The 26,173-nt window shown below is 40.3% G+C and overlaps 1 protein-coding gene across 1 annotated transcript in view; it reads right to left on the bottom strand.

The window, feature by feature from the left end:
* The window catches only part of ZNRF2 (zinc and ring finger 2), a 56,918-nt gene that overhangs the window by 7,776 nt on the left and 22,969 nt on the right, over window positions 1–26,173 (bottom strand). The window contains exon 2 of the mRNA XM_072153507.1: window positions 1,927–2,022. Coding sequence (XP_072009608.1) covers window positions 1,927–2,022 — 96 coding nt within the window. The remainder of the gene's footprint in view (window positions 1–1,926; window positions 2,023–26,173) is intronic.

The raw sequence follows: 26,173 nt of genomic DNA, 5'->3' as shown, positions 1-26,173 counted from the left end.
ATATAAATATTTTTATTTGGGTTACTGATGTGTAAGGGATTGTACAATAATATATCGCTGTCTTCGTTGGATTTTGGGGAACATGATAAATGTTGGGGACGCACACAAAAAAGGAAAAACATTATTATGCCAAGGATTAAACAAACAAAAAACCACACACACAGGACTATCACTATCCTTTGACGACAATATTTTTTTTTAATATATACTTTGTCAGGAACCCAGCTATTTGTCAGTGATAACATTTTGGAAAATGTTAAATCCATTTGATTACTACTTATTCATATTTGGACAAATGTAATTTCTTTGTTTTCTTTCATTACAGCATTTGCCATACGGGATAATTATTTTTAGATTTGAATAGATCAGACATTTTGAAATTTAAAAATGTTTCATATATGGAGTCTTACACTCCTGGGGCAATTGAACACCATGCTGAACAGAGATTTTAACATTAATTGACCTCCACTGTCATGGCAAACTATCTCACTTCTGTGCTGCAGTTGGTGACATGAGCAGCAGCACACAATGCCAGAAGCGAACATGGCCAAGGCACACTTACCAGTGAAGGTGCCACAAAAATAAATATTGGACCAGTGCTAGACTGCTCCTTCCCAGGCAAATAAAATTATGGGATTTATCAAGAGGAACTGTGGGCAGCTTTGCCAATCACTATAAAGACATAGCTGTAATAAAGTGGGTGTAAATACTGGAATGGGTAATTAAGGGACCTTTCTAAAAAGAATCCAATTGAGAATCTGTGGCATGAAAATTGATTTGCAGAAAACTTCTACAAACAATGTGACCGAGCTACAACTATGCCGCAAATAAATGTTTTTAATATTGATATTTTTGTAATAGGGTGACACAAAGTAATCAATTAGATCTTTACGTTTGGTGTAATGCTTAAAAATGAAAATTTCAAATGATATGAATACTTGTGAGCCCCTGAAGGGAGAATTACATCTACCGTGGGTTTCATATCTATCCAGGGGTGCACCTAGCCTTTCTGCTGCCTGAGGCGAGCTATAAAAAGACACCCCCCCCCCCTCCAAATATGTAATATATCATGGAGTGTCAGGACCAGACGCAATCATATTGGTTTAATATGAAAATAAAGCAATGCAAAATACATAGAGCTTCCCGCCATATACCATATAAAGCATGCAGCGTCGACTTTGTGCTGGGACAGGTACCTGTGCCGGCAGGTGGATGTGACGGTGGGCGTTTGGAGGGCGGGGGACTTTGGGCTGGGATAGGTACCTGTGCCTGCGGGTAGGTGTATGTGATGGACGGGCCGCCGGGTGAAGTGCCGGCATGCGGGGAGATGTGATGGGCGGGCTGCGGGGCGATGTGCGCGCGGGTGGCCGTGTTGGGGGCGGGCTGCCGGGGGAAGTGCCAGCATGCGGGGAGATGTGATGGGCGAGCCGCAGGGAGAAGTGCCCACATGCTGGTGGATGTGATGGGCGGGCCACTGGGCAATGTGTGGGCGGGTGGATGTGATGGGTGGTGGAGTGTGCCGGCCAGCGGGCGGGTTGATGCATTGGGCAGGTCCATGTGGCGGCCGGAGGACATGCCGGCAGGCGGGAGCCTGACGGCGCCCCCTCATCTAGCAGGAGGCGCGCCGCCTGACGCGAGAATCTCAACTCGCCTCATGGCAGGTGCGCCCCTGCATCTATCAGACATTTATTAACATATAATTGGATAGAAAATAAAAGTCTATTATGGAGATAAGAAAGCAGACATATCAGACAAAGAATAAGCTATAGGACTTTTAAGTGAGATGTGACCACATAGCCACATGGACTGTCTGAGAGGAAGGAGGAATTCACAGGGACTTGTATACATTCAAAAGAATATGGGTTGACCATCATTGAGTACATTTTAATGGAGTTTCACTTAAAAAGAGGAACCTGCACCACTTACCATTATATGTTATCCTTGGTTTTGTTAAGCACATCACTAGGTGCAAATCCATTTCATCTGTGGGAATGAATTTTGAGCAAACTGGGCACTTAAATCCTGTAAAAAAAAAAGTAGAAAAAAAACGATTGTAAGAACTAGATTGTGCACATACACAAGCAGTATACGGTGATGTTGTGTGATACCATGTCACAATGTATACACAGTTCTATAATGTAGTGGCAGCATACATCTACTGCTAATACCACCATCACAGGGCAGTAAATCATCAACAGGTTTCATTTTACAAGAAAGTGAAGCACGACAAAGCTTGTAACTTAAGTAACTTAAGAATATCTGAGGGTAACTTAGCAGCAGGTTTCTATAAATGCAGATGCCTCTGCAAAGAGTGCCCCACACGGGGTAATTCTGGCAAGAGCAGTCTTGCAAAAAAGGCTGTAAACCTGAAACCGCAGAGTTGAAGATCACACATTTTATGCAGCATAGAGATGAGATTATTAAACATAGTATCTGAGGAACAGAGCAAAAGACGCTCCTGTATAGTTATATTGTAATTAATTTAATTATTATGCCAAAACATGCACATCAGGAACTTTAATTTAGAAATGTATAACGATGATAACGATGTATGCAACAGTAAAGTATGCCTGCAAATCAATAGACTAGTTATAAATACAGGAGAGATGCATAACGTAGATAGTAAAAGAAATTCATGAAATACATTAACGCCTGTCTCTGCAGAGAGTGATAGGGTTAGATGTAATATCCTGTCTTTGCCGTCATCTGCTGCTATGACTGATGAATGAATATCAAGCGTCAGAGTCGAATTTAAAGCTTTGACACCACTAAACTAGCAGTGTCCTCAGGTAGGGTATGAATTATCCATACTAGCATTCTGTCTTGTGTGTAATCTCACCATCTTGCTGTGATAATATTGCACCACTGTACATTTGTTTGGGTTTCATTTTTTCTCTTTCATTGCTTCTCCATAAATTTATGACTGGTTAGAGGAGTTACTGTTACAGCTGGAGCCAACACTGACCAGAGAGCAAGTGCAGACACTCACAGCTCTGGAGACAAAGAGAGCAAAGGAATAGGGGACACGTGTGTGGGGGTTTTGCCGCCAAAAATAACAACAAATGGAAAATACCATAGCTGTCCATAACTGGGGCATAATTCATAATAATGGGTCCCCGGTTACACGGGACAGTTATAGGATTTAGATACGCTTCTGGAGCGCGTACCGGAAGCCTAGCGGCAGCCAATTACAGTGCATCCATAATATTAGATTTAGACACCCTAAGTGTGGTATGGGGTAAATGGCAATAACGTTTGTGCCATCTTCCAATCAAAAGTTATGGGTTTTAATAAATTCCCAGACCCAGAGAATGCCTCTCTGATGGGAGGGGAATGGAAAAACTCCCCCTCACAGTGACATCACAGCCAGGCATGGCAGTCAAAAACCTTGTGGCTTTACATTAGTGAAGCGGCCACATGGCTTTGGTTCAGTTTGAGGATTTTATAAACTAGAAGACTGGATCGCTCTCTATGCCCTGTTCTTGGGCCACGGAACGTCTACCTATTTCCATAGCAAGAGTTTTGAGTTTCTGTTTCCCCCAACTGTTTGTAAGTATTGTATTTGTATTGATTTTAACTTTATCTGACAATTTTGTTCCGAGTGTACTGTATTTTTATGTATATTAAAGTGTTAACTTTAATAAACCTCTGCCTGTAGCCTTAAAGAATCAGTCTCCAACAGGAATTACGTTACCAGGTCATTTTAATATAGTATAAGTAGTGAGTGTCCTGTGTGTAATCATCAGTGTGCATTAAAGTGCCTACGTCCTTCTTTGCATAAGTAACTAGTGGGTGGTGGCTGTGACTGGGTGCAGAACGCATGTAGTAAATTTAGCATTAGGACGCCATTTTGTGGAAGTGGGTGGGGCTTAATGGCTGAATTCTGGGATTCCATAGAGTAAGTGCACCCTGTGTTTGGACTCCGGTGTGTGGGGTTTGTGACACTTGCCTTTATTTAAAAAAAAAAAAAAACATATGCAAATGAGAAGAGAAAGCAGCAAGAGAAGGGGCAGAGAGGAAAGAGGTAAGTAGGTTTCATTTATTTTTGCGTGTCCCTGGGACAGTAGGCTACTCTACTGTGTGGGGGCACCTTTACTGTATTGGCGACCATGCGGGGACTTTTACTATATTGCCTACTTTGTGGACACAATAGTGATCTCTAAGTTTGCAATAAGAATATAGAACAGATGATGATGAAGAAATGAGGAGTCTTAAATTTACTAAAATCTGCAGAGGAGTTGTGGCTGGAAGAAGCAGAAATGGCAGCCAGTTAGAAGATGATTAATTAACCCCTTAAGGACGGAGGGTTTTCCGGCTCATTTCTCGCTCTCCAACTTCAAAAATCCATAACTTTTTCATTTTTCCGTGTACAGACCTGTGTGAGGGCTTATTTTGTGCGTAACAAATTTTACTTTCCCGTAATGTTATTTATTTTAACATGCCGTGTACTGCGAAGCTGAAAAAAAATTCCAAATGTGGAAAAATTGAAAAAAAACCGCACGTGCGTCACGTTCTTGTGGGCTCAGTTTTTACGACTTTCACTCTTCGCTCCAAATAACACGCCTACTTTATTCTTTGGTTCGGTGCGATCGCGGTGATACCAAATTTATATAGGTTTTATTGTGTTTTAATACATTTTCAAAAATTAAACGAATGTGTACAAAAAAGAAAAAAAAATTTTTCCCATCTTCTGACGCTAATAACTTTTTCATACTTTGGCGCACGGAAATGTGTGAGGGGTCATTTTTTGCGAAATGAGGCGACGTTTTCATTGCTACCATTTTGAGGTCTGTGCGACATTTTGATCATTTTTTATTTCATTTTTTATGTTATGTAAAAAGGTGTAAAAGTCGCATTTCGGACATTTGGGCGCCATTTCCCGCCTCGGAGGTCACCGCCGGCCGTAACCGTTTTTATATTTTGATAGATCGGGCATTTTGGGACGCGGCGATACCTAATATGTCTGTGATTTTTACTGTTTGTTATGTTTTATATCCGTTCTAGGGAAAGGGGGTGATTTGAACTTTTAATATTTTATTAATTTTTTTTATTTTTTAAACTTTTTTTTTTCTTTTTTTTTTCACTATTTTTTAGACCATCTAGGGTACAATAACCCTAGATGATCAGATCGCTCCTACCATATACTGCAATACTACAGTATTGCAATATATGGCGTTTTTGCAGGTCTTACATTACAATGAGCCACTGGCTCATTGTAACGAACCTGCATAAACCATGTAGCCTCGTGTCAAGAGAAGACCCGAGGCTACCATGGTAACCGATCGCCGCCCCCCGATGACGTTCGGGGGCGTGGCGATCGAAAAAAAGATGGCGGCGCCCGCGCGCCGCCGTCTTTTAAACGCCGCCCGCGACTTTGCGGGCGGCGTTTAGAGGGTTAATAGCCGCGATCGGTGCAAGCACCGACCGCGGTTATTAGCGGTGGGGGTTTTGTGCAAAATGCAAAAACCCCCACCTCTGTATGAAGAGGACTCAGCCCGTGAGCCCTCTTCATACTTCCCTTATACCTCTGCGCCGTAGAGCTACGGCGCAGAGCGTTAAGGAGTTAAAGAAGTCATCTGTGAGTCCCCAGATTTATAGAAAGCGCTCACAATTCTGCACTCAATACTCAGTACTTTTACACGGAGCTTGGTTCCAAGTTTTTGTACTTAAGTTCTGGTGCTGCATTTATTGTTCTCGGTCCTGAAGCTGTATTTTTTTCTTCTGATCACAGTTCTGGTGTAGTAAATCTGGACGACCTTGGTTCTTAGGCTGTTCTAGAACTTGCTTCTTGGGCTGTTTTTTTTTGTCTGATCTCGTCTCTGTATTTAACTTTGTTCTGGTGTTGTAAATGTTCTACCTTCTGGATCGATACAATTATAACTACATTTTTGTATTTATGGGTTGCTTAAAAGGGGCTGTATACAAGTCTGTATATGTATATTAACACATTTAAATCATTTTTAGAAACAGATTTATTCAAATATTATATTACCATAAAGTGCATTTTAGATAATGTAATTGTTGAATAGAGCAGGTTTTTTTTTTTTTTTAAATCCTTCCTTCGCCCGAATCCAGAACTTTATTAACAATCGGTCTACCCTTTTAACGCGGAAGAAACGTGAAGAGAAGACAGATGCTGGGGAATGGGGAAGTTGAGTATTTTTTGACATTAGAAGCAAAAGGAGGGGGGCATGCTACAGTATAGGGGGCATGGGAGGAGGGGGGCATGCTACAGTATAGGGGGCATGGGAGAAGGGGGACATGCTACAGTATAGGGGGCATGGGAGAAGCTGGGCATCTACAGGAAAGGAGACATGGGAGGGTGCCAGCTAAAGAAAAAGGTGAAATAGGAGGGGTGGACATTCCACAGAAAAGGTGATATGGGGGCAGCTGGTTGGGGACCACTGGTCTAGACCACTGAATTAACTGATTACTTGCCTTTCACCCAATACACATTCTTTTAAAGGGAAACTGTCACCAGGATGTCTGTGTGAGTAAAGACATCCTACTGTGGGACATAATGTGGAGACTGCCTCTATGACCTAATCACCCAAGCATTACATGTCTACTAACCAGAAAGCTGAACGTTTTGATCCCTTCAAAAGAAAATCTGATAGAGAATATTATAATGTTCTAAATCTAGTAGAGATTAACATATGAATGATAAAGGCTTTTCGGATAAGGAAGTTGGGCATTTTTAGAAGAACCGAAGGAGCTTGTTACAGAACATTTTCCTTTACATTGTCTGATCCTCTAACATAAACTGCTCCTTGTCTGTTTATACAAGCAAAGGATGTACAGTTCATGGTTATAGTCTTCTGCACTTTGGGGACTAACTGCTTTTGACAGATTCCAAATTCCCTGAAAAACTGAACCTCTTCCTTGGGTTCCTGGACCCAAAGTAGTCAGTGTCCCTGATAACTATAAGAACTTCCTGTCCAAGACACACACAACTCCAAAACCTACAGCTGGAGACACCGGACCCACCTCCCAGCATACCTGCTCCCACACTGGGGTCAGCAGAATGCTGCAGGAAACCAGAACAGGCGCATGGCAGTTCCTGCTCATGGGACACATCATGAAACTTCTGGGGCTAGATCACGCCCCATGGCGACTGTCATCACTGCTAACATTTAGCCAGGACACGCAGCACCTTGTCTGTGCTGCTTTGGACCAGATCCAAAACTCCAGATTTGGATGACCTCCGGATCACCGGCCAGGATCAGACCCCAGTTCCTGCCCTCAGACAGGCACCAGGTAGTAATCCTCTTCAACACACACGTGTGGTTTCCTGTCCCTGACGGAAATCTGAGGACAGGAGAGAGGCCTGTCATATGCGCAGGTTTCCTTTCCATGGGGCGGATCCCCCTCTCAAGAGGTGATGTGGTAAAGGGGAAAAAAAATCTTGATAAAAAAAGCGTCTGCGTCTTAAAGTCCATTGACCACTGTAATGGAGATTGGGTAATTTTCTAACAAAACATTTCACCCAATATCCTGAGAGGAGAGCCCTCACACTACTATCCCACTCCATCCTTCACCTGACACCAGCCTCATGACTATAGTATTTCTCATTTTACATTTCTCTGGGAAAGAAAACACAGGGGGCACCATAGTTTGGGGAACTTTCCCCCGCGGCACACCCGACCATGTGTCGCGGCACACTGGTTGAAAATCACTGCTCTACTCCATGGGCCTAGCGTCTGCCCAATACGTTATTCAGTCACTGTTGGGAGTGCTCATTGGTTACTTGTGCTCTCATAGCCTGGCAGGAGGGTGCTGGCCACAGCTAAGGCACTGAAGGCTACATAAATGCATCAGTTTAGGGGAGAGGTGAAATCTTTCCATCAGACCTTATCTCCATTTAGCCAAAGAAAACCATGTCAATAGTACTAGTGCCATCATCTCATTAAAAATTCAAGAACAATAATGTTTCCATGGCAGCATAGTAAAAATGTCAATTATACCAGATTACTTTCGATGCAAAGTATAAAAATAACACTAACTTCCTATTAATTATACCAGACAAGTTCCCTGGACAGCTGAAAACGGACATGTGGTATGTAATAGAAGTGGGAAGACGGGACATCTGCCAGAAAAAGACTACCGCATAAAGATAATGGATCATCACATACTTCATCAATAATTCACAAAGTGAATGGTCACAAATTTACTGTAATATTGTGATCTCTCTGAAAACATGTTGGGGGAAGACTGCTGTTGCTATACCATGATATTACAAGAACTGGTGACTAATGTACCACCCTGGCCTACTGCCCAAATAGAGTTCGATGCGTACAGCTCACATCATGTTCTGGCTCCAACGCCCGGCCTGAATTAACTAGAACTGAACTAGCAGGCAGAGTCCAGTACCAGTTTATGAGCGTTTGGGCCACTCATACCAATCCGCACACATTGCGTTGTATGCATCAAACTCGCTCGTGGGCAATAGGCTGAAGGCAGCATTATATTTTTACGGCAGTGGGGTCAGTATGAGAAAGGTCAAAGCTTTAAATAAAAAATTAAATCAAAAGGTTCTATTAAGAAAAGTAGAGGGATACAACTTATGAAGAATTTAACCCCTGGGATCCAGGACACTAATCCACAGAATACAGCAGGATAACCCCTTGAGTGCGCTAACCTAAATTTTCTTTCTACTCTACTGAATGAAAAGGGAATTCCTCTGCTTCCCTCAGGATTGTTCTCTGATCTTCCTGGCAGCAGCTCAGCAGTAAAATGCTGCCCAAAAACCCAGACAGGAACGTGGAGTTCTGAGACTAATGTACAAGTTCTCTGTCTGCCAACCTCTAAGTTACTTTTCAGATGACACAATGGGACTGAAAAGCTTTACAGCAAATCCTGATACTGCTTTATTCAGATGAAACTACTACTAACTTAAAAGTTGATAGGAAGATTAGTGCAAAAGGTAATCAAAAGTTTGATAACGCAGCAACAATAGCTGGATTCATAGTTGGATTAAAGCAGTTTGCATATGTGGTATATCAGGTCTGTCAGAAGGAAGACTACTGGTCAGTACAGCCTTCAAAACCCAGCAATATTCATAACAAAAGAGAAACTAAAGAACTATAGTATTTGTAGTAAATGGTGAAGACTGTAATTAAAGAGGGACAAACATGGTGGTTGCCATATATCAAGTAATGATTATATAAGAGATTTGCATTTGTGTGTGATGTTCTATATAAATAACCTGAGGGAGAGGGATGGAGACAATACAAATTGTGTCCCAACCTCAACTCCAGGGCATTATGCAAGCAGGTACAATTCTAACTTGCTAGATTGGATAGGATAATAAGGTTATTACCATACAACCAAATGCAAGAAATATGCTGGGAAAATACTTCACCAAGAAAAAATGGACTATTTAGCACAGCATTGGGCTTCTGATTGTTAGTGAGAACATTCCTGTATTGGAATAGCTCATCATTAGCAAAATGATCGCGTCAGTCAGCAACCAAAGGTTCTTCTAATTTGGTATATGAAGAACAAACCCGAACATCTACTGTAAAAATACCAGATACAGAAAGAAGGATATAAAGTTTGGTCATAACTTGATCCATCTGTTAAAGGCTCTGCCATCATTCTGAGGAATGCCGCGCCCCATGACGTCATCGGGGAGCGGCGATCCGTTGCCATGGTAGCTTCGGGTCTCACGAAGACCAGAAGCTACTTCGGGTTAACCCATTCATTACAATGTGCTACAGGAGCTTTTAATTTTTTTTTTTAAATGTATAAAAGCCAATATAAAACGTATATAAATTTGTTATCCCCATAATCGTACTGACCCAAATAATAAAGCAGACGAGTCATTTGGGGTGCACAGTGAAATACGTAAAATCCAAGCCCAGAAGAATACGGCACAAATGCGGGTTTTTACCAATTTCACTGCATTTGGAATTTTTTCCCCCGCTTCCCAGTACACGGCATGGAATATTAAATACCATTTTGAAGTGTAATAATGTTACGTAGAAAATAAGCAGTCACACAGCTTTGTACATGGAAAAATAAAAAAGTTACAGATTTTTGAATGTGGGGAGTGAAAAATGAAAACGCAAAAACGAAAAAGGGCTGCGGCAGGAAGGGGTTAAACTACTAGCCTTCTCAGGTAGGGTATGAAATGTCCTTTTTAGAATTTCCTCATGTGAAATCTCGCCCGTTTAACAATAAAAAAATCTCCCCCAAAGCCATGAAAATGAGCCAAAGAAAAGCCATGATTTTGCCTGAGCCAAGTCCAGTTTAAGGTGAAGGGGGAATGTCACTTCAGACGTCCCCATCTGCAGCCGTATAGTATCTAGAAACATGGTTTTGTGTCATTCTAATATAAGAATTTCATCTTTCAGATCACATCCAGATTTTGGTACCGATAGCTACATAACTGGTGGTACAGACTTAAAAAAATATGCAAGAACTTGGTAGCTTACATTTCCTTTAGGCAGGTACAAGTAATAATACGATCTGGTGCAATGGGCTGCGACTTTTGTTTCAACAGTTAAAAGCATGCAGCACATATAATATAATATACTTTTATCCGTCACGTAGCTAGCTTTACAATGGCTACAGAGGATTACATTAATGCTTGCATAACCTTACAACACTGACCTTCATGATACAAGGAAACATATGATCCCTTCCCCACAGGAATTTTTACAGAGTACTGCAGTCCGGCGCAGGCACTGCTGCAGCACTTACACAGAAAAATAAATTCATGAAAAAAAGTTATGAGTATAAGAATGAGGAGTTTATATAAAAAAAACAAAAAAACACATATACAAAGAACAAACGTTACGCTAGAGCCACTTCTGCAAATACATTTTTATTGATAAGACTCCCAAGAGAAAAACAAAATCCCTTTATTATGAAAGCATTGTTATGACTATCCATTGAATTAAGTTAAAAGGAATTTCTCAGAGAGTGCAATCTAATTCATGGGTAACACGATGTCAGGTGTTGGCCGGCTCCAGTAGCTAGCAATGTCAATAACCAGCAGCCTGGAAAGGGATGTCCACTGATTCTGTGGCAAATGTAGCAAAAATGAAGATACAGCAAAGCAAACAGAAAAACTGTTCAAATAATGGATTCCAAAGTTATTGCTCTTGTAGAAAAAAAATAGAAGCACAAAGACAAAGTTCACAACATGTTGTTAATTTATAAACTGTTATAAACATCAAATGCAGCTAGCCCAGTTACACAAGTATCCCTAGCTCAAGAATACTCGTGAGCAGTTGTCTCAAAAAGGGGTTAGCCACTAATGACAACTTTACCAGGATGATTACAAGACCCTAATGGGATCACTCATATTGTACTTACCCTGGTAAAGTTTGTCTGCCGTCCCCAGGAGGAGTGCGTCACGTGAACCCCAAGCAGCAGGACCGTCTGTACGCCCCCTTTGTGATACCTATCCCATATCAGTGGTCGGAGGGAGGATGTTCTTGGCATGGACGTGTGCATGCACGGTCGTAGCCTGAAAAATCACTGATGAGCTACTCTTTAATACATTGCCTGCAAATAAGACTCTACAGCACAGGTGTGTTCATTCTAGAAACCGGAACACATCGAAATAAGTTTAATTCCAACTTTTCCACTGAAAACAGACAAACTGCTCACATTTCCAGTTCAGGAAGAGTTAATAGTGATAACAAGATTCCAATTTAATCCTGTAATATCCTCGTTTATATTCACGTTACCAAGCAACTTTCAGCAACTTATCTAGGATGGGCCTGACAATGGTTTGAGATTTGTTAGTGCATGAAAGGTAGAGTAAAGCTATAATAAATTACTTGTCCGTCTACAGTCATACAATATACTCTAAGATGAAATACAATAATTCAGCTCTGCTCTTAAATGGAAATGCTCATTTAAGGCAAGGAAAGAAAAAATAATTATAATGCCTCATAATGTAGATATTATATATTATTATTCTTATTCAATACACAAGAGATTGGCAATAAAATGTCCACATTAATCCTCTGGCAGGGGGAGATTGAGAAGAAGTTTTAAGCCCCTTCACAGTAAAAAAGATCTCTGCCCCTTACTAGGTTTTCTGCAGAAAAAAAAAGCATTTTTCACACTTGCCTCTATTATTGAACTGTTTGGTAGAACCCACAAGGAGTCCAGGTACTGACTCAAAACCATTCACATGTGGCAGACGTCTGGTAAAACTCTATGCAAATGTGTAACCCATATGCAGCGATTTACAGCAGCAGTTACAGCATTTACATCCACAGGCTATTGGGGAAAAAAACAAAATCACTTGCAGTGAAAACAGATTTTCACCAAGGGTTTAGAATCCAGAGCTGCTTATTACTGCAGATTCTAAATAGGAGAATCCATTTTTCCCCAATAACTAAAGGTTGAGCCCCACCTCCCCTATGCACCGAAATGATTAAAAAAAAAAAAGAAAGAAAAAAATCTCCTTGTGAGCATATGGCCGCTGTCAACTGCAATTGAGCTTAGAACTTTGTTATCAGTAATAAAACGATAATAATGTAATAGCAGTACACAGAAATCACAAGCTCCACAACTGTCTCATTTTATATGTGATTGTGGGAGCTTAAAGCTGTACTGTGAATGGCTATACAAGTGATGGGAAGCCCGAGTAGCCATCAACATCTCACTGCAGACAGCAGGGAATAGGACATCACTTTCACGTTCTATTGTCAAAAATTGGTTACCGTTCCAGGTTGATAAGGAAATTTCAAAATTACTGTAAAAGTCTAAAAGCAACTTACATGTAGGGTCACCACAAGGGAGCTAGAAATCCAAAGTTTTATACATGGGCATTTTCTTCAACTTTATAGGATTAAGAACAAGGAACGGTTTTCCATCGCAACATTACATGTAGCATTTCTAGAAACTTATTGCTGTATGGGTGTCAGAGGCCTCCGCAGAGACAAAGAATTGATCTGAATGGATTGTGGGAGCTCAGCAGACAAGAACTACAGCAAGGGGTAGTTGCTGTTAATTTTAATTTTCATGTTGATATATGTAAATAACTAGTATTTACTGATCCTCATTAATAGGCATTACTAAAACAGCAGCACCAAAGCATTGATGTTGTAACATTTGTAACACAATGAATCACTCTTTCCCTGTGAAACCAGTTCAAGTTAGTTTGGGAAATATGCAAATACGGTTTCCAGGATGGGACAAGAAAAAACACGCATCCTTGTTAACACCATGCATGACTTCCAGAAGCCTAATGACAAGATGTGGGATCAAGTCCAAAACCGTTCATCTATTCCAGAAGGAACAGATTCCCAAATGTACACAGCACTGATTAGATGTGGTTGTGTCACTTGAGTACAGCGTAGGGAACTTGTTTGGTTGTGTGAGAGGCTACTGACTAGGGTTCAGAAGTAAGAATTCTCCTATTGAGGCCTCGTATATAGGCCTGTGGAGACCTATAGCCATTGATCCTCTGTACTAGGGGGTTCTGAGAAATATGCAAACACCTTTTTCCAGGATAAATCTACCATTTGCTTTTATGCATTATGAATCAAACATACCTTGACAATGCTGTAGCTACAGCGATGCAGAAACATATCTTGTTTAATCTCTGATCCTAGTTGTTTTGCTGGAAAAAAACAATTATACAATTATGATAATGATGCCCTCTTGCTCCTTTGGCTGGCTTAGCACTTCTCCAGCCTTGTGCCACCCAGCATAATTTAAGATACGTCATCACTGCGTTGTCCCTGACAGGCAGAAGTAAGCAATCGCTGCACCATCCAACAGCTGTCGTCTATATATGATCCAGCTTAAGTTGATTATTCTTGTCTGGATAGTTCAGGAAGCTCCATGTGTAATGTGTTTATTTAGACACCCAACTTTCCCAAAGTCCTGAATTATATCATTGTTTTTTGAGCAGAACCACTCGACTCAATGCATAAAAACAAAATGGTAGATTTTCTTTAAGCTCCATTTTGTGACTAATGACATTGATACAAAAACCCATAATGCTATAAATAAATAAAACAAAACTCAAACGTTCATATTCCGAATACCACTTTAAGGAAATAAATAGCAAGTACATATTCTGGATCAACTCATGGATGCACTGTAATACATGCTTCAATTACAGATGTGTGGAGGTCAAGGGTCTTCAATAGAATTCTGATGCATCACCTCCACACATATATTAGGCAGCAGTCTCCTGAAGAAAGAAAAAATAGGTTCTGTTTCAGGATACAAAAATATTCATTTGGTCCCACTTGAGCAAGAAAAAAGGGAAGAGGAGAATCCAGTAAAAAATAAAAATAAAAACTTAAAAAATGCTAAGAAGTGTGTCAAAAATGTGTTTTTGGTATACCCTTAGGTATAGGCTCCTGACCTGTCCCATACATCGGGAAACCACAAAACGTGTTCTTACAACATACGGCAAAAAAAGGTGTGAACCTAGCCTAAACAGTAGCGTCCTTCTCCCGTAGACATGCAAAGGAAAGATCACATTTCACAACAGTGATCCTGTGCACACCCTCCTACTGTGTGCCAGAATAAAATCAATGAAATGGAGCAGATTGCTTTTTTAACCATCACACTGACAGTGTTCAATGTTATTGCCAAAATCTTCAGTGCGGCCTCTAGGGCACTTTCCAGCTTCAATGAATTGTCTGTTTATCTTCACAACACGACTGAGCAATTTCTCAGCCATCCGCTACATATATATTAAATCACACATACTTTAACAAATTAGTTGAAGTGATGAGCCCAGTTCCTGTTGATAAATTCATGCGACCTTAACTCAACCCCTGGCTCTAGAAATATCAGCGTAATCTACAATTATACAATGCAGTTATGTAAAAGCAACAAAATAGGGAAATTTCAGCAACAGGCTACCAACTTACATGGTATAATGCCTTCCCATATGCTTCAAACACCTCAAAGCTCGGCTTGCAAAGACATTAATTAGCACCCAAACAAATGGGGAAAAAAACCAAGCAAATACTTTTGTTAAGAGAAATACATTTAAAAAAATTCATATTTAGTGGGACAAAACCTATATAGTTACAAACAAATATTTGGTCAACGGTGGTGGGGTAGAGATACAGGGAAAATCCCCGGGAAAACACAAAGACAGTAACCTGAGCATGAAATTAGGGCAAGTTTAAAGTGCGTATTGCATTAGGCCAAAAAAAGGCTCGAACAGCAAAGATTAACTTGCAAATAATGTATTTATTCCACGTAAGGATGTAGAAGCTTACCCATATTAGGGTACATTCATATGGCCATCTGTGGGGATGTACGTACGGACGCATATACGTCCCCATAGACGTCAATGGCGGCCTGGCGTCGTTCCTCGCCGTAAGAGGGGAAAAGATAGAACATGCACCATCTCTCCCTGTGTGTGCGGCCGTTCTCTATGGAGGGGTCACCTCCTCCTCCTCTCCGGCACACAGCTGTATGAATGTATGGCCGGGCAGGCATCCGGCTGTATAAATGTACTTTTAGGTTGCGCAGGAATTTCAAACAGGATAGCAGGGAGGTGGATCTGCATTTTTAACCACCCTCCCCACTTTCCAAAAATAATAGAGGGTGGGGACATGCACGGTATTGCTGGTGCCTCCTATGTAAGTACGTCACACTACCAGCAGGTTTTTTTTTTTTTTTTTTTTTAAACAGGACAGCAGTATTAACAGACCAACAACCAAAATATCAATCAAGCACGATATAAAAAAATATATCCACTGACCTATACACCTTGCATACAAGCACACATCATGGACATATATATATCACACATTTAAAGGGCACCTGTCATCAGGTCTGTGTCACTTGTCCTGTCACCTCTACCTGTTGGAGCAGCTCACAAGGATCCCATCCCAGCCTTTATCTAGTTATTTCATACATTAATCATTGTAAAATCATATATTCTTTATCATGTAAATGAGGCTGGTCACATGGTCAGAGGCAGTGATGTCACCCCTGTTACCCCTCCCCTCTCCTCCCCCTGCTCATGTCTGTGTGTAATGTATAGTAAAGCATTGCTAGTGTCTGTGCTTTATCTGCTGACATGCTGCATCCTCCTAATACACAGAGACACAGACATCAGCTACACAAGTACCTGACATGTTCTGCTCTAACATGGCTGCAGCCTGGAGCTGTTGTATCTCTCCTATACACACACAGGCTGCAGGAAGGGTGGCCTCCAGCAAGCACATGGAGCAGCCATTACATCATTATACAGACAGTCAGTCAAGCACTGGGGGTGTGGCTGTACCGCCCACTCATGAATAAGCTGGACAGCTTGAATATGCAAATGACTCATTGGACATTTCACAGGTCATTTTCATACAGCTTTTGGACCTCATTGCTTAAGTTTACAGGCATGAAGAGGGACAATGAAGGGATAGAGGTAATGCTCTCTAATGGCAGTTTATGAAAATATATTTAGTTTAGGGGGTTATTTTGCCTGACGGGTTCTCTTTAAGTGTGCATAAATTGTATCACACAATTTGTCAGTGTACTTGCTGTTCCTTACTTGCGCCTACCTGAGCATGTGCTGTGAAATTCCCCCTCCAGCAGCAGGAAGAGAGGGATGATGAAAGCCTTGGCTGTATGTGAGGAACACCCCAAAATGGCCCTATTGGGATCCGCAATTCATACTGTAAGGTTTGGGTGAGCCAATGCCTTCACTGATCACGGTTTGACAACCTTTTGATTGCTTGTCATACACATTTTTATGGGTGGCAATTATGACAAAACTAATTATTGGAATAATTATTTTGACATTTAAATAGATTGGGCATTTGTGGGTATGGCAAAACCCAACCCAGGTACGATTTTTATGTTTATTCTTATGTGCATTCTAGTAAAAGAGGTATATATTTTAATTGGGAAAAAAAATGTCTCTCTCTCTCTCCATCTCCAATCATAAGAGATGTATCCAATAGCTTGTGGCTCCACTGCAAGGCTCCTGCAATCACTAGAAGCATTTTTACTGGATCACCTATGACAGTGATGGCGAACCTTTTGGAGACAGAGTGCCCAAACTACAACCAAAAATCCACTTATTTACCTTGAAGTGCCAGCATTGCATTTGAAGCAGTAACTTATTGCTACCTGTTGGGACCTTGTTCTTTAGAATAAAAAAAAAAAAAATGTATATATACAACAGAGATGTCTTTTGTGTCTGAAAAGCAAACACGTAACAGACCTTGTCAAAGGAAGCTTTGTTCACACAATGATCTTGCTCTAAAGAACATTATAACATTAGTATCATTCACAATATGAAATTCCAGTCTACTAAGCAATCTGTTTTATTTATTGATACATAGATGTCAGGGTCAATCCTGTGAAACGATCAGTAAAGACTATTACGGGAACAAGCATTTGAAGGTTTAGAAATATATACAAAATGTGTTGGCTTTGAGGTACATATTTTTCTTTTTTAAAAGAAAAAAAAAAATGATTAGGGTATAGATATTTAGCAAGTACTGCTCCTGGCTGTGCCTATTATAGCAGAGCTATATTCATATAAAAGGGAGCTGGTCATCAGATTTGACCCCACTAAGCTAGCAGTAACCTGAGATAATGTATGAAAAATATACTTTCTAGCATTTTTAGTTAAATGCTTTATGTATGCAAAATATTACCCATTCTACAGCGTTAATATTGTGGTTTTGTGAGTTACTGGGCCTTACTTACTCCCCACTAAAGCTGGTATTACCAGTTCCATGTAGCCGAATTGTCATCCTTGAAAAATCATCTCCTTATCATTGAGCCTGTGTACAGGTTAGTGACAGCTCTGTTGTACTGCTGGAGGCTTGGGTCATGTAGAAGAGCAACACAGAAAAGCAGATAAAGCTCTGTATACATCTCCCCTGGTGCCTGGGTGGGAGCCTTACCATTAAACAGGATTGCACAACTATTCATTCCATAGTTCCTCTACCCTTTTAGGGATACAGCCCTTTTCTGTTTACTTTTGTTTTCTGAAAAATAAAATTGTACATTCTAGTGGCATCATTTTGGATTTCAATGCAATCTACCGGAAAGCATTCATAAATGAGAAGTGTATAAAATGGGACATCATTTGCAGCAGTGGTTGTAATGATAGCCATTGTTGACTATAAAGTTGTTATATATTGTAAATGTAGACATGATATATAGAAAACATCTACTTAAAAAGGGAACCTGTCATCAGGAGTCCTCCTTCTGGTACTCCCATGCCCTCATAGAGAATAGTGTACACATTGCCAAAGTGTTTTTATCAGAAAAGCCCAGTTTTATTATAAAAAGAAAATTTAGATGAAAGTTAACCTCTCTCTCTGCAGAGCTGCCCCCTCTTCACCCTCGGGAAACCGCTCCATCATGCATCTATTTCAAATAGGAGGCATATGGGCGTTTTTTTTAATGACTCCCAGACTGTCCCCTCCCATGGGACACTGCTCTGCAGAGAGAAAGAAACTTTCATCCAACTTTTCTTTTTATCGTAAAAAGCCAGAAAAAAGGTCTCCTGATGACAGGTTCCCTTTGAGAAGTGCAAGCGTCAGTATTACTATTCACTATTGACAATTTCCAGATACAATTCTTTATTATTATTATTCATTCCAAGTCACCATCTATATTTAAAAACTATTATCATTGGAATTTTTTTTTTTATTTTTACTACTACAAATCAACAATTCCTAATAAAAATTAAGTTTAACTCCTTCACGCTCTATGACTGATATTTCCGCCACAGAGCTATGAAGGGTGTATGAAGAGGGCTCACGGGCTGAGCCCTCTTCATACAGAGATGGGCTTGGCTGCATATCGCTACCACCCGCGGCGGCACTGAACGCAGGTTTAAAAAATGTAAAAAATTTATAAAATATTAAAAGTTCAAATCACCCCCCCTTTCCCAAGAACTGATAGAAAATATAATAAACAGTTAAAATCACAAACACATTAGGTATCACCACGTCCCAAAATGCCCTTTTTTTTTATGGTCTGTAATGAAGTGATCAAAATGTCGCACAGTCCTCAAAAATAAAGCATCAGCTCATTTAGCAAAAAATTACACCGCACACAGCTCCGTACACAAAAGTATGAAAGAGTTATTAGCATAAGAAGATGGCAAATAGTTTTTTCCCTTTTTCGTACACATTTGTGTAATTTTTGAAAATGTATTAAAACGCAATAAAACCTGTATAAATTTTGTATCACCGCGTCGTACCGAACCAAAGAATAAAGCAGAGGTGTTATTTGGAGCGAAGAGTAAAAGTCGTAAAAACTGAGCCTACAAGAACGTGATGCACATGCTTTTTTTTTTTTTTTCCAATTTTTCCACATTTGGAATTTTTTTCCTGCTTCCCAGTACACGGCATTGAATAATAAATAACATCACGGGAAAGTAAAACTTGTTACGCACAAAAAAAGCCCTCACGCAGCTCTGTACACGGAAAAATGAAAAAATTATGGATTTTTGAAGGTGGAGAGTGAGAAATGAGCGGAAAAAACCCTACATCCTTAAGGGGTTAACAAAAATATTGTTTTGGAAAATAGGTGTTGCTGACACATTCCTTTTAAAGTGCATCATTATTACTGACTTTTCGCTAACTGTAAGGTAAAAGGTCAAACCTTTGATAAAATGTTACATAATATAATAATTTTATTCATAAAGCACCCAACAAATGGCATTTTGTTTTGTTCGTTTTAACTTTGTAAAACTAGAGCAAACTACCAAATTTGCTACATTGATAATCAAAAAATAGTGAGGTCTAAAGTATCTAAAATTTATGCTTCTTTGCAAGATTTTTTTGGTGGGGAAGCAACTACAAAAACAATGTTTTTATCTAGTTTCATATTCAGGTTATGTGCACACGACCATATGGGGCTGTGAGCCACTAGTACAAATTGCAACTAGCTCAAGGCCCCCATAGAGGTCTATTGTGCACAGTCACACCGCAATGTGACAGAGATGGGCATCTGCAAAACAGAGCAGGTCCTGTGCTACCCCCATGGCGCATTACCCCGTTTGCAGACCATTTTTGTATATAGCCTTTTTATCAGTGTATACTAAATATCATGCACAAACTTAGATGCTACAGAATGAGCATCCCGGAAGAAATCTAAGAAAGGTACAAAGCAGAATCTCCACACTGTGTGAATACCACACTACAACTACCATAAAGTGACTGGAAGCATCCACACCAGCATAACCTGTAAATCAAGTGCAGTCTGAAACAAGTATAATCCAGTCATAGGTTAAAGGTGCAGCGCTTTGTTATCAATCACATTATCAATCTTCCAATGAAATTTGTAATGAACCAAAGAACATGGAAAGAGAAATTTCCAACAGATAATAATAAGGATGCACTGAGAATTTACTATTCCAATATGGGCCTGGAACTGAAAAATTAGTGAAACTTTTCTCAGCCTCAGGAGGTATTGGAGCAATCGGATTAGTATAAAAGAGGGGAATTTTTCTCAGTATCACCGTCTGGCTGAATACAAGATCACAATCTCTCCTGTAAATACAGTAACTTTACTCATATGTATATAGTAGAATATTCTAATTTTAGATAAAATAGGTCCAAGGCTACATTCACACTAACGTATGGAGGACGTATATACGGCCGACGTATATACGGCCGCTATACGTCCTCCATAGACATCAATGGGTGCACGGCGCCCTACGGGAGCGGTACGGTGCAGCACACGTGCAGCACCGTACCCGGAAAAAGATGGGACCTGTCCTATCTTTTACCGTAATTCGGCGCCGTGCTGCGCTCACCTCCTCCTCATCCTCCTCCTCCTCTCCCCGTGCACTGCAACGGGCAACGGCAGTGTGAATATAGCCTAATAGGAATAATTACATAAAGAAAACATTACCGATTTCCCAATTCTTTAATAGATTCTAATTATGTGGCTTTCCAACTTTCTACTGGAGGGCTCTCCATACAAGGTGGGTGTTTGCTGCATATTGCTAGCACCGATAGCAGGTGTTAACCCCTCACATTAAAAAGCCATCAGGGCACGGGCGTCGCCATATTTGCTTAGATCATCGCTCCTTGTGACATCATCAGGGAGAGGTGATCTGTTGCCATGACAGCCTCAGGTCATATGAAAGACTGTAGTATGGCAGTATATAGTAGGATCAATAAGAAAATATAGGGTTAAAGTACCCCTATGGGGTCTGAAAAATAGTAAAAGGAAAAAAAAAAAAAGTAATAGAACTGATGTAAAAATGAACAAGTAAAATCAAACATTTAATGCAGCGTCCCAAAATATCCGATCAAAAGATAAAAACAACTATTCCCAGCTTTAAACCCTGTAACAGAAAATAGTGCCACTGGTGTTAGCTAGTATGAAAAAGTTAGTAAAAATTAGCGTCAGAAGAGAACGAAACTACATTTTTTTAATACATAAAAGGTTTTGATTTTTTTTAAATGAATTAAAAACACAAAATGCAAATGTATTTTCTTCACCGATTTCACTGCATTTGGAATTGTTTTCCCGCTTCCCAGTACAAGGCATGGAATAATAAAGACAGTGAATATGAAGTACAACTTGTCACACAGCTCTGTAAATGGAAAAATGAAAAACTTAGATTTTTGTAGGGTAGGGAAGCAAAAGTGAACAAATAAAAAAAAAATGTTGCGACTCGAAGGGGGTTAAAGGGAACCAGTCACAGGGAGCATTTTCATTACAATGTATTTGTGTGTTTTTACTTACTTGGCTTCCTCCCAGAATCCCAGTGGTTGATTGCTTGGTTTGGATGCGTAACAAAAATACCCCATTTGCCTTGTCTGTGCTGCTTACTCCTCAGCGCTCTTTTTTTTTTTAATTGCATCCAAACCAAAGCCAACCCTGGGACTCAGCACAGAATTCTGGCAGCGGGTCAGGCAAGTTCAAACACACAAATTATATTGTAATGAAAATGTTCAGAGAAGGCACCAAGGCATCTTTGCAATGCAGGTGTAATGGGCTTTTCCAACCTGTTTTAAGTGAAAATGAGGTCTCCGATAACAGGTTCGCTTTAACCCATTCCTGCAGCAGCCAGTTTACGTTTTTGCGGTTTAATATTTCACTCCCCACCTTCAAAAATCTATAACTTTTTTATTTTCCCCGTGTATAGATCTGTGTAATGGCTTGTTTTCTGCGTAGCAAATTGCACTTCAAAATGTTGGTATTTAATATTCCATTCCATGTATTGGGAAGCGGGAAAAAAAATTCAAAATTCAGTGATATTGGTGAAAAAAACGCATTTGTGCCCTTTTCCGTGTGGGCTTGGATTTTACGGATTTCACTGTACGCCCCAAATGACATATCCATTTTATTTTTTGGGTCGGTGCGATTGCGATGATAGCAAAATCGCATAGGTTTTATAATGTTTACATACATTTACAAAAATGAAAACCTGTACAAAAAAATATATATGTATTATTTTGCCATCTTCTGGCGCTAATAACTTTGTTATACTTTGGTGTACGGAGCTGTGGTTTGTCTCTTTTTTTTGCGACTTTTGATGACGTTTTCAATGCTACAATTTTTAGAACTGTACAACCTTTTGATCACTTTTTTATAAAATTTTTTATATTTTTTTAAAAATGGCAAAAATGTGCCATTTTCAACTATTTTCATTTATGGGTTAAACGCAGTGAAAAACCGTTATCATATTTTGATAGATTGAGCATTTTTGGATGCCAAATGCGTTACCGGTAAGCCTTTGCTGCAATAGGCAGCAAAGACTTACCAGCTATGCACCCGCACCTGGCATGTGATATACTATTATGTCACATGTCGGTAAGGGGTTAATGGAGAAAAAGAGATGACCCGACCCATAGCTCAGAGCAGGTATGGCATTGCGACTTGGACGTACTACCAAATCTGCAGCCAAATAACCAATGCGGTGAATTTCCCACATTGGCTATTTGTTTGCTATTCCAGCAATAGGTTCATGTAAGTGGCAGGACCCAAACTGAAACCGTCAGTCAGCTCATCTCTAGTGGAGAATAACCTTAATAAATTGTTCTATGAGTGCCCTCCTGAAGTGTATCAATTACATTGTACAGATGGTAGTACATTATAGGCAACATAAATGCCTATTGAGGAGTTTTGGCAATATGCTACTTTGCCGAAGGGTATGTACAGGTGTTATATAATGCCTGCAGTAGCATTAAGTTCACTCCCATTACACATGCAGTAGAAACAAGTTGAAATCATGTGAAAGTACCTTTAAAAGTGGTTTTTGTTACAAGGAGGGGTCATGCAGGTGCACAACCTCAATATCAAGAGCATATATAACTCTCTTCCTATTTACAAATCAGCTTAAGTTTAATCGTATCAAAAGAAAAGCTTCAGCGATTCAGGTAACCAGGAAACTTAAATGTCATGTTAAACTTTCTGACTTGTTCTTGCCAACTGTTAGGTCAGTACAAGAACAAATTTGCCAGAGGGACATAGCAAAAGTATTCAACGCACCCTTTCATCTGTCAAAACATGAAAGTGTAATGTGTACAGCTAGAACAAGGCCAGGCTTAGATCCCCCACCATTGCTCCACGGTCACCATCTAAGGATATATAACAGACCAACTACCAGTCACCAGTATGTGCCCTTATTAAAGGAGTTAAATCTGAAAATGGCAAAAAAAAAAATTATATATATATATTCTATATATACACACACACACACACACACATACTTGGTGATTGTTAAAGGGGTTGTCCAAGAATCATGAAAAAAACTAAAAGGTGGCCGGAGGGGGCTGCTTAAAAAATTAAGATCTACTTACCTTCCGACGCCCTCCGGTGTCCCGCGCTGCTGCCGCTCTGGTCCGGGCGCCATGTAAACAAACATGTCCACTGGAGCAGTGCTGGATTCAGCTTCCGGCCGAACCCAACAACCTTCCGGCCCCCGTACACAATGCTGTGAATAGGAACGGATAGGCGTGGCCGGCCACGGCTGTCCGGAAGCTGAATCCAGCGCTGCTCCGGCGGCCACCGGAAGGTAAGTAGATCTTTATTTTTTTTTAAGCAGCCCCCTCCGGCCACCTTAAGTTATTTTTCACAACGCTCGGACAACCCCTTTAAATCTGCTGCCATTATTACATGTCTTTATAATGTGCAGTCAATTGATGCTTTGAATTGTAGATTCACACTGAAGGCATCAAAACTATGAATTAACACATGTGGAGTGAAATACTTAAAAAAAAACACAACTGAAAAGGTCTTATATTCTAGGATCTTCAAGTAGCCACCTTTAGCTTTAACCCCTTAAGGACGGAGGGTTTTTCGCCTCATTTCTCGCTCTCCAACTTCAAAAATCCATAACTTTTTCATTTTTCCGTGTACAGACCTGTGTGAGGGCTTATTTTGTGCGTAACAAATTTTACTTTCCCGTAATGTTATTTATTTTAACATGCCGTGTACTGCGAAGCTGAAAAAAAATTCCAAATGTGGAAAAATTGAAAAAAAAAACGTCACGTTCTTGTGGGTTCAGTTTTTACGACTTTCACTCTTCGCTCCAAATAACACGCCTACTTTATTCTTTGGTTCGGTGCGATCGCGGTGATACCAAATTTATATAGGTTTTATTGTGTTTTAATATATTTTCAAAAATTAAACGAATGTGTACAAAAAAGAAAAAAAATTTTTTGCCATCTTCTGACGCTAATAACTTTTTCATACTTTGGCGCACGGAAATGTGTGAGGGGTCATTTTTGTGCGAAATGAAGCGACGTTTTCATTGCTACCATTTTGAGGTATGTGCGACATTTTGATCATTTTTTATGTTATGTAAAAAGGTGTAAAAGTCGCATTTCGGACATTTGGGCGCCATTTCCCGCCTCGGAGGTCACCGCCGGCCGTAACCGCTTTTATATTTTGATAGATCGGGCATTTTGGGACGCGGCGATAACTAATAAGTTTGTGATTTTTACTGTTTATTATGTTTTATATCAGTTCTAGGGAAAGGGGGGTGATTAGAATTTTTAATATTTTATAAATTTTTTTTATTTTTTAAACTTTTTTTTTTTTTTTCACTATCTTTTAGACCATCTAGGGTACATTAACCCTAGATGGTCAGATCGCTGCTACCATATACTGCAATACTTCTGTATTGCAATATATGGCATTTTTGCAGCACATTCATTACAATGAGCCACTGGCTCATTGTAACGAATCTGCAGCTGCCAGATAGCCTCGTGTCAAAAGAAGACACGAGGCTACCATGGCAACCGATCGCCGCCCCCCGATGACGTTCGGGGGCATGGCGATTGAAAATAAGATGGCGGCGCCCGCTCGCCGCCGTCTTTTAAATGCCGCCGGCGACTTTGCCGGCGGCAACGGGGGTGGGGGCGGGGGGGGGGTGGTGTGGTTAATGGACGCGATCGGTGCTAGCACCGACCGCGGTTATTAGCGATGGGGGTTTTACGCATTATGCAAAAACCCCCACCTTTGTATGAAGAGGACTCAGCCCGTGAGCCCTCTTTATACATCCCTTATACCTCTGCGCCGGCGCAGAGCGTTAAGGGGTTAATAACTGCTTTGAACAGCTCTGAACAGTTGTTGTAGAGATGTGTCTGCTGCTAGAACTGAGAATTGACCTGGTCTCCAATCTGAGCTGCTGTTAACCTGCGATTTCTCAGGCTGGTGACTCTGATGAACTTATACTCCGCAGCAGAGGTGACCTTTGCCTCACATGAGGACCGCCCCAGGAATTGAAGGCCAGTTTCTTTGTAGTGCAACGTCACTTGAGGACTGTTTCAAAGTTTTCCAAATTTTTCGGTCTTACTGACCTTCATTTCTTAGTAATGATGGCGCCGCTTTTTTTCTATCCACAAAACTCAATTCTAATGGTCCCAACTCCATTTATAAGGAAAGAAATCCCACTTATTAAACCTGACATGTCATACTTGTGATGTGAAATCCTTTTCAAGTGACTACCTCTTGAAGCCCATTAAGAGAATGCTTCAAGAGAGTGTGCAAAGCAGTAATCAAAGCATAAAGGTGACTACTTTGAAGAACCTAGAATATAAGACATATTTTCATTTGTTTCACACTATTTTGTTAAGTCTATAATTCCATGTGTGTCAATTCATAGTTTTGATGCCTTCAGTGTGAATCTACAATTTTTATAGGTCACGAAAATACAGAAAACTCTTTGAATGAGAAGGTGCGTCCAAACTTTTGGTCTGTACTGTAGATACAAGCTGTAGCTCGGGATAGTAAATAACTG

This window comes from Engystomops pustulosus, chromosome 5 (assembly GCF_040894005.1).
Source record: "Engystomops pustulosus chromosome 5, aEngPut4.maternal, whole genome shotgun sequence".
NCBI classification, from domain to species: domain Eukaryota; kingdom Metazoa; phylum Chordata; class Amphibia; order Anura; family Leptodactylidae; genus Engystomops; species Engystomops pustulosus.
Note: the sequence above shows the minus strand (reverse complement) of the source record. Positions and strands in the feature narration are given on the sequence as shown.